This window comes from Apium graveolens, chromosome 3 (genome assembly GCF_009905375.1).
Source record: "Apium graveolens cultivar Ventura chromosome 3, ASM990537v1, whole genome shotgun sequence".
In the NCBI taxonomy this organism is placed as follows: Eukaryota; Viridiplantae; Streptophyta; class Magnoliopsida; order Apiales; family Apiaceae; genus Apium; species Apium graveolens.
Genome location: NC_133649.1, coordinates 86,093,103 through 86,103,225, shown reverse-complemented (window position 1 = coordinate 86,103,225; position 10,123 = coordinate 86,093,103). Strand labels below are relative to the sequence as shown.

The window sequence follows — 10,123 nt, the reverse complement described above, 5'->3', positions numbered from 1 at the left end:
TCTTATTGTAATCTAGAAAGAAGTTAGTAAAAGCGTTGAGGAAAATCTTTAACTTTAAGCAAACTTATAGAGTAGTATTTTACTTCCTAAAAATGTGTACACAATCTGATCATTCAGCAGGGGACCAATTTTATGCCTCCCAATAACACCAAAGGGATTGGGTTCTCTTTATATTCTATGCTTTGTTAGATTTTTTTAGTGCATTACAATTCAGCACTTCTATTTGCAGGTATTTTCCCATTTATATATTGGATTTCTTTTGCTGCTTCTTTTGCTGCTTTTAGCAGTCTACATAACTTGTTACTCATCACCCTCTCTTTTTTCACTACAATAAAACAGTCCACGTACCAAACACTAAAAATGATATGTCTAAAATCCTACTGACCGGTAATTAAAAAACTAAAGACATTTGGGGCCTTAACTATTATATTCAAAAATAATATTTGTAAACCATAATGTGCATCTGCAAACATTATTTTGTATTTTCTTAAAGATTATATTGTCCCGTCTCAGAAACTTACATGAGATAGTGTAACAGTCCGCACTTTCAGACTATTAATTTTAAATCGAAACTAATACGAAATATATTTTTACTCCAAAAATCTATTACAAAGGTACTATTACGACGAAAGTGCAGCTAAAAGCGGAAGTACAAAAGTCAATCTATTCAAAACCTAAGTTTTCGAAACTCCAATACTATACAACTCGAATTTTAGACGAAACATGAAATATTAAAAGGGTTACAAAACTCAGCAAATACAAATTAACTAACTATTTAACCGAAAATCAATGGATGTTATAATAAAATGATTTTTCGCAAAATAATAATAATTTTTTAAAACATTTCTAAAATAGATTCAACCAACTTTGTATTTCAAATTTCATAATTTAAAACAGAGCAAAATTTATAACATAGTAAAACAGAATGAAATAAAACGAAACGATAATTCTTATAAATACCACAATGTTAATTTACTGCCACACTTTAACTACTGCATCTAATTCTTATTCTTATTTTTTATACCACACTTTGCCGGTGGTCGGCATCTAAAATTCAATAATTACGTGCCCTTAATAGGTATTTAAAGTTGCACACTCGTGCGCCTACTAAGAGTATCTAATGCTAGTTCCGGAACTAAAGCATAAATACGAACGGGCTCGAAAATGTAGAGACTGGGTTTCAAAGATTCTTGTATCTTATTTCTTATACAGTTTGAAACAAAATTCTGATATCTTATACGAAATTCGAAAATCAGAGTATCAAAATTTTTCCGAAATAAAAGTAAGTCAAAAAGTACTTACTTCAAATCCTGACCAGATCTAAATATAGCTTTTTGACCCTCTAAACGATGTTATCTTGAAAAATATAAACACGAAAGTTGTAGAGAACGAAAAGAGTTTTCCGAAAAATCCAGGATCACTGAGTTCCGACTTACGATAAATTTTTTACGAATTTTACAAGATTGTTGATTTATGCTGAGAAAATCCCAACGAATTTTATGAATAAAAACGAAGAAGACAAATAAGATGTATTTATAATGATACCAGACCCTATTTCTTAACGTACAAGTTATCTATATTAAAGTATGATCCAAATTTTAGGCTAATTAATCTAATTCAATATTAAATGTTAGCCCTTGTCTAAATTTAAAACTTTTTATTCTATTATCAATCTAATTTTAAAAATTACGGGATATTATATATGGAGATGATTTTTAGTATTAATTGGTAAGAATAACATTTTTGTTAATGTATGTAAGTTTTCACGATTACAATAATACCCTCGTGTATGTATTTGTATGAGATTTTTTTTATCTTATTAAATTTAGGTGAGATAAACTCAGGAACATTATTTACTTTTTTTATATATTTTAATATATATTATTAACATTATCATATATAAAATTATAAATATCCGATGCACTAGTTTTAATAATTTGTGCGCGCATTTGGGTGGTAGCAAACGGTAAATATAGTCAGTGCACCTCTCAACTTCCCAGGGTACACAAAAATTAAAATCGTCTCAACTTATTCGAGGGCCCGGCCCAACCATGTTAATATATTCAAGCCCACTTGGGCTTCGGCCCAACCATGTTAATACCTTTTGGACGCCCCAGAACACAACAAAGTTGCTTAATTCAATCTAGCAGACTAAAGAAAACATATTTGGTTTATCCCAAACTCTTTCTCAAAATTTGTCGTAAATTAGAGAATTTTTGTACATACACCAGATATGCATCATTGTAGTTATAGTTTTTTACTCAATTAATATGTGACGCAAGTAATTTGAAAATATTTTTTGATAAATTATGGGATTTCTGACATTTTTCAAAACAGAATTGATCTCGGTAGTTCCATTTCTACTTGTACTTTCAAATCAGCAAAAGAACACCACACTCTTACATATACATGTAAGAAGAGGGTGTATTCTAAAGATGGAACTTCCGCTTTTGCTACTACAAATGCTGCCTAGCTACAAATGTTACAACATACGTAATGGAGACTTCGAACTTCCTTAACATTCAAGACAAACTATGAACCTTGAGAAGGTGCGCCAACAACTTCCATTATGCCTTAATCCGATCGAGACTGTCAGATACCATTCTCATCTTAGGTCGAACCTCCGGATCAATTTCTGTACAACTCATTGCAACATGAAATGCAGCGACAACCTGTGCCTTTGCATGAACCTCGTGCTTAAGTGCTGAGTCAATAATCTCGGACAAGGGGCGTTCTTCACGGAATACCCTCCTCACGAGGCTCTCAAGACTAGTACCATTGTTATCTGCTCCCCCATCAATTGAGCGACCTGTTAATATCTCCAAAAGCACGATTCCAAAAGAGTAGACGTCGCTTTTCTGCGTGAGCCTGCTGGCTGAAACTCTAGCTTCGGGTGCTATATGATATACGGATGTAGAACCTGAACTTTTTGGACTTACTATAGCCTGATTTAAGTCCTGTTTTTTAAATCCTCCGTTTGAAGATTTTGAAATACCACCTGATATAAGTCGAGTGAGACCGAAACCTGAGATGTAAGGCTGCAGGTCATCATCAAGTAGGATCTTTGATGATTTTATGTTTCCGTGCACATATTTTCGAGGACTGCATTCATGGATGTGCGCTAAACCCCTTGCAGTGCCTTGGGCAATCTTCAACCTTATTGCCCATGATAATGGCGGCAACATATTAGCAGGTCCACCTGAATTTCAATCCAGCAAAATGAAAGCTTTAGCATTACTCAAATAATACCCGACACTTCATGAAATTGATATCATAAAGTTTACCTATTTGTATAACAATTTGATGTCAGTGCTGGATGATAACATACAAACAGAATTTCTAATTTCCTTCAAGAATTCAGGCAAGGTTTTATGAATTCTAATTTCCTGGTAAGCAGCTAAGGTTCCTAAAACTGTGACTGCAAGATGGCATCACAGTACACAACTAAAGATGCTCATACACAAAATATGACATACCAATATGACATACCAAGTGGTCATTTTCATATTCATATACATTAGTGTGGCACACTTAAACGAGTATAAAAATATATAGATGTATCAAATTCAAAGTCAAATAGATTATCTCTGACAGGAATTCTGCACAACCCTGGCATAAACACATACTCCCCAAGGTCCCCGATAAGTAGTTGGCTTGTGTTTATTTCGACGAGATCGATCCTCTATCTCTGGGGTGGCAGATTAAATTACAATCACAGGGGTTTAGAGACTTGTATCATTGCAAACCAGAAACAAAATAATTCAGAATAATTGTGTAACAAGAGATAATTGCAGATAGATTTCACAACTAGAAGAAGTATTTCCATGACCTCTTCTTGTGTTTCACACAATACATGTGATGATTGTAAGCTGCATACTCTGGATTAAACTTATCTGTATCAATTAAAGTTAAACTCAAAACTACCCCGATCCCAACACAACCACCGAAACAACCAGCAAAGGGCTGAAAGCCTGAAACACTATAATAAAGTTTCAAATGTTAAGTGTTCTAAGGTTCATACGGGCTCATGCAAACTGATACATGTTTGGGCAGTTACAACTGCTCTTCTGCAAAATTCATTGGACTCTACGTTAGGAGCATTCACTAGGCTAAGTCTCCAGCTAACTTATGTTTTATCAATATTTTAAGCATTGTGAATTCCATGTTTGATCACATCAAAAATTCCAACCACAAAGAACGTAACACAGAACCGGTTGATCCCCGACCCGAGTCTACAACAACACCCAATTTAAATTATTTAATATCTAGAAAACTCTGATGATTTATTTATTTAATTTTTTGGTACTAGTCTTCCTTGTAAACCAGTAGCATGATTGATCATACAAGCCTACACAACCTATAGGGCGGCTTAATGTCAACAAGAAGCTGAACAATTTTCTTTATTTTTGTTTCTTTAATCTGCAAATGCAGCCTTACATACTTATAAAACAAAACAGGCATCTTCTTTAGATTAAATATATCAACACACAGACCGAAGAATTTCACTGCATTACTGATTTAGCATATATAATTCTACTAGTAGCCTACCAAGCATCTATGTTTTTTTTTAATCTATTGTAAACACATAATACAGCTTTTGTTGTAGTGCCACAGATTTGATGTTATGCCCCAAGATTGTGAAAGATAAAAAGAGAATCTTTAAGTTTGAGTTGTTTACATCACCCATACTGCCAATATGCTTTTGGTAAATGTTAGATACATCTATGATCTATCCTATGTAACAAACAAAACAAACGTGACTCTGTCTTGCAGCATCTTCACTTCTTATAAAATGTCCAAAATGTCGAGTTTTTCGAATTTCGTAAAAAATATATGAATATTAATCATAGAAAAGCAAAGCAGTTATGCAGAAAAATTGAGAGGAGAAAAGTTACCATGCAGAGCAGTAAACAAGCTGCCATTGCCAATATAATCAGACACCACTAATTTCTCATCATGTGCGTAGTAAAAAGCTCTCAATCGCACGATATTAGGATGATGGACCCTACCAATACTCTCCATCTCACAATCAAACTCTTTAAACCTCCACGTGTTATCTCCCTCACTCAAGCGCCTCACAGCAACAACTGCACCTGCCGCACCTGATCCTCTCCCTACTACCACTTTATACACTATTCCACTTCTACTTTTCCCCACCACGTAAGCAGATGCCCTCAACAAATCTTCTAATTCCAAATTAAACCCTTCATCTAAACCTACGAATTTACCCTTTTGCCCCTCCTCATTATTTATCTCCTTCTCCAACTTTTCTTTTCCCATTCTGCCCTCATTAACTTTCCATTTTTTCTTCATCACCCATACCGATACAAACACCACTCCAATCACCACCGTAACGGCTGAAATCAACGGAACCGCAACCGACCCATTTCTCGCCGTCGCTCTTTGTACATACCCATTTAAGGGTTTCGGGTTTTCAGGATCCGAAATGACTTTCGGGTTTTGTGCCTCTGGCTCTGTGCATAACACCTGTAATGGAAAGCCACATAAACCAGGGTTTCCGGAGAAAGCTGTGGGCCCCTGGTTCAATAATGAACCCTCCTGTGGTATTTTCCCTGTAAGATTATTCTGCCGGAAATCCAAGCTAAGAAACACCGGAAACTTCCCGTACGACGCCGGAACCTCGCCGGATAATTGATTAAATGACAAATTGACGGTCCCTGTCAGCTCTGACAATCCACTCAGTGATTCCGGGAGTGAACCGGAAAGCTCATTACAAGACAAATCTAAATGCTTCAAGGATTGTAGTGAAGTGATCTTGTCCGGAATGGGGCCACTAAGAGAGTTATGGGAGAGATCTAGAGAGACGAGATTAGTGGCATTGAAGAGATGAAGAGGGATGAGATTAGAGAAGTTGTTGTTGGAGAGAGAAAGTGATTGTAGAGAGAGAATGGTGCCAATTTCAGAAGGAATGTAACCTGTGAAGTTCTTGTTGGAGAGAGAAACGGAAGTGACTTTGTGAGTGGTGTTATCACATGTAATGCCTTGCCAGTGACAAGGGGTTGGGTCTGTTTCGGACCAGAAGGTGAGAGTGTGAGTTGGGTCAGTTGTAATGGCGGATTTGAGAGCTAAGAGAGATAGCCCATCGGAGTTCAGAGAGAGGGTGAAGTTAGTAGAGTAATGTAGGAAGAGAGTGACAAATAAGAATGCTGCAGCATTGTAATTCATGGTTGTTATTTTGGAAGAGTTTAAATTTGTGTTGTGCAACGAGGAGTTGCAGAGAGAGAGAGAGAGAGATGATTGAGGAAGGACACAGAAGGATTACTAGTACGAGAGAGAGACAGAGAGATTAGGAAGTACTAGTAGTAGTTTAAGTTTGAATTGTGTCGTGGTGTTGGGTTGGATATCGAGGTCAGTGATTATGCCATTCGTTAATCGTAAAATAATCAATCGCTTCCTTTCCACGGTAGTAATTAGTAATTTGATACAAGTAAAAATAATCAATCTTTGTTTTGATGCAAACAAAGGAGCCGTTATGAGTTCTTCGTCTCTGTCCTTAACGAAAATTTTGAATTTTTGAACAAAACACTGATAAATTATTAATTACAGTACTCATTTATCAGTGTTGCGTTGTGAACCAAATCCCAACGACTTGTAATGTAAGCCACAAAATTAACAACAGAAGTCTAGAAAACTTGGTTTCAAATGGCTGATTTTACACGTTTATGTGCAGAATCATGCTCTGGCGAATAATGGGCGAGCATTAAATTAAAATCAAAATAATACTGTATTTGAAACAATTGAACCGAAACAACAAAGAACTGAATCTAACATATAAATGAAAAAATTAATCAAAATTTGATACATAATAAAAAATCCGTTCTTATTATTTTAATGGCTTACTCCCTCCGTTTTATATTTTTAAAATAAAAAATGTTTTAAATTAGTAGTGCACTTCAATTTTCGATGCATATTTATATTTTCAAAATCAACTTTTTCTTCATATATCTCTTATTTATATTTCATAGATCAAGCTAACTCCACATATTATGATTAATTAATATAATTATTTTCTCAACATTTATTTTTCTTAATACATGTGATTTTATAAAAGTGGACATATATTTTAAAATGAAAAGAGCATTTACTCTTAAACCATTGGAGTTTGCACGAATTTACATATGAATCACCGAAATTTCAAAACATCCTATCGAATTAAATCGGAAATGAAAATCCCCGTACCTTATTACTATAATAATAATAATAATAATAATAATAATAATGATAATAATAATATTATTATTATAATAATAATAATAATGATAATAATAATATTATTATTAATATAATAATAATAATAATAATAATAGTAATGGTATATTTGAGTTGTAATAAAGGATGAAAGGGGAAAAATGTGAAAAAGGTATAATTAACAAAAAACAAACTTAAAATAAGGAATTGAAAGATGCCTGGTACTTTAAGAGCACATCCAATGCAGTCCCACTTGCTGCATTGGGACTCGCATTGTGACCCTGAGTTAGCAAAATAGAAGACATGCAGCGTTGGAGTAGTTTTATAAAAGTAGTCTCGTCCCACCGTAGTGGTCCGGCTCGGTTCCAATTCTTTTTATTTTTTAATCTTGTTTTTCTCCTGCTGCTGCATGTTGCTTGTGTCTACTTTTTCGACTGACCTGATAATAATAGTAACGTTACAATTGTAACGTTTAATTTATAAATGGTAACATTTTTTCCTATAAATACCAATTCTCAAACCTTATTATTCACACTTCTTATTTCTAAAAAAATTATTACCAAAAGATGAATCCAAATAATCCCCAATCTTCAAATCAAAATTCAAATTCTCAAAATTTAAACTCTCAATTTCCATATCCATATCCAAATCCTTATTTTCCAAACCCACAAAATTTACCCTTTATTTCTCAATATCAATTTCCACATTTTGAAAATTCTCAATTTCCATTTCCATTTTCATATCCTCAAAATTCTCCATATTAGTTTCCATTTCCTCCATTTTCAAATCCACAATTTGAAACCCAACAAACACCTATCAATATTCAAAATTCTCCAGAAACGCAAGTCCCGACTTTTGGTCATGAAAATATTATTAATCTAAATGATGATTGTGAGGAAACCAAAAAGGTACGAGAAATTACTGATCAGTGGAAGTGGGTTGAGGATAAACTCTTAATTAGTGCATGGTTGAATGTGTCAATTGATCCACTAATCGACACTGATCAAAAAGCCGAAGCATTTTGGGACCGAATTCATCAATATTGTGAAGAATATAATACTGGTGTCATTAAGAGAGGAGTTGTGGCAATGAAAAAAAGGTGGCAACGAATAAATGAAGGTGCTCAGAAACTTAGATCGTGTTACGATGAGGCTCAGCGAAATATCGGGAGCGGTTCAAATTTGGACAACGTAATTCATGAAGCTCATGCACTTCATTTAAGATACTAGAAGAAGAAGTCTAACTTTGAAGGTCATTGGCGTGAGTTTCGTAGACATCCCAAGTGGAGAAAACCTGCAACTAGTGCAAGTTCTAAAAGAACTAAATTAAGTAGTTCTGGAGCTTACTCATTAGAGGGAAATAACGATACACCAACATCTGATGACTGTGAACCGGTTCGTCCTAAAGGTACAAAAACAGCTAAAAGGAAGGGAAAGAGGAAGGCAACAGCTGCAAAAGTTGAAGAGTATAAAGCTTTACAAGTTAGTGACTTGAGAAGAATGAACATAATGGAGACAGTAAATGAAATTCATCAAAAAGATATTGAGACGCGACAAAGGGAGCTTGAGGCGAAGCAAGCTGAGATGGATTTACAAGTTATTTTGGTAGATACTACTAAGATGAATGATACTCAGCGGAAAATCCATGCAAAATTGCTTGAGAAAATTATGGCAAGTAACTAGCCATTGGAAGCTAGAGGTTGTTTTTATTTGTTTGTAAACTAGCCGTTGGAAGCTAGTGGTTGTTTTTATTTAGTTTGTAAACTAGCCGTTGGAAGCTAGTGGTTGTTTTTATTTGTTTGTAAACTAGCCGTTAGAATATATTCGTTTTTACCTTCTATATGTAGTAGATGTATCATTTCTTCAATTCACATCAACATGAATCAAACATCCACACTAGAAAGCTTCACTGATGAATTCACCGAAGAATTCATTGAAGAGTTTTGCGATGACACAAAAACAATACCACATCCACAAGGTGAGAAAAGAAAATTATTTTCAAAATATCAAGAAAGCCAACAAAAAGATGTTGAACGAGCGTGTGGTGTCTTACAGTCCCGTTTTGCAATTGTACGTGGTCCAACACATTTTTGGGATAAAGCAGATCTTGAGAGAATTATGAGGGCATGCATCATAATATATAATATGATTGTTGAAGATGAAAGGGACACATATGCCACTCGATTTGGTCCATTACCAACTTATGACGATGCAACAAATGGCTTATCGGAACCAAACTTAGGTGAAAAACCTTCTGTGCCGTATGAAACATATATTCAAAATAGTATGCAGATACGTGATAGACAAACACATCGTCAGCTACAAAATGACTTGGTTGAGTATATCTCGCAGTTTCACAATAATCGTTAATTTTTTTATATATTGTAACGTTTATTTTTAATATTTCCCCGTGTGTTATTTTTTTAATTCATGTTTTCTTAATAATATGATGCATTTAAATTAAGGATCTTTTATTTTTAATATATTTTTTATTCACTTCATTTTGATTATTAAAATTTGAAAATTATTAAATAAAATTTAAAACCCTTTGAATACATATATAATATAATAAAAATAACATATCCTTTTTATTACGCTACACTACTTTATAAATTGACAGAACGCATCTACATTTCATATATAAAATAATGGGACCCAGAAATGTGACAGTGGGCTTGTATTGTATTGATTTGGCCATTTTCCAGTTGAACCCATTTCTAGATTACGTGGCAGCTAAAAGGGTCACTAGGGAGAGAAAAATGGGACGCTGCACTGGAGGTGCTCTAAGATACTTTCTGAATATTGGATATTGTTGAAACTTTCTTTTTATCAATTGCTTGATTTAATTTACGATATCTTTCAATTCTTGGACTTGCTCTTATGATGATGTTTAACGTAGAACTACTCGTTCTCTA

General features: G+C 34.2%; 3 protein-coding genes across 3 annotated transcripts; 2 read left to right on the top strand and 1 right to left on the bottom strand.

Annotated features, from left to right (window-relative positions):
* Nucleotides 1-2,291: 2,291 nt before the first annotated feature.
* On the bottom strand, nt 2,292-6,421 carry LOC141712556 (receptor protein kinase-like protein ZAR1). The gene is made up of 2 exons (XM_074515542.1): nt 4,896-6,421; nt 2,292-3,199 (listed from the first exon to the last, which is right to left on the bottom strand). The coding sequence occupies exons 1-2, from the start codon at nt 6,184-6,186 to the stop codon at nt 2,568-2,570; spliced, it is 1,923 nt and encodes a 640-aa protein (XP_074371643.1). The 5' UTR covers nt 6,187-6,421; the 3' UTR covers nt 2,292-2,567.
* A 1,901-nt stretch (nt 6,422-8,322) lies between these two features.
* Nucleotides 8,323-8,891, top strand: LOC141714414 (uncharacterized). Its single transcript, XM_074517934.1, has 2 exons — nt 8,323-8,399; nt 8,483-8,891. Exons 1-2 carry the CDS (start codon nt 8,323-8,325, stop codon nt 8,889-8,891), a joined length of 486 nt encoding a protein of 161 aa, XP_074374035.1.
* Nucleotides 8,892-9,086: 195 nt separating this feature from the next.
* On the top strand, nt 9,087-9,578 carry LOC141714413 (uncharacterized). The gene has a single exon (XM_074517933.1). The coding sequence runs from the start codon at nt 9,087-9,089 to the stop codon at nt 9,576-9,578; it is 492 nt and encodes a 163-aa protein (XP_074374034.1).
* The last annotated feature ends 545 nt before the right edge of the window (nt 9,579-10,123 follow it).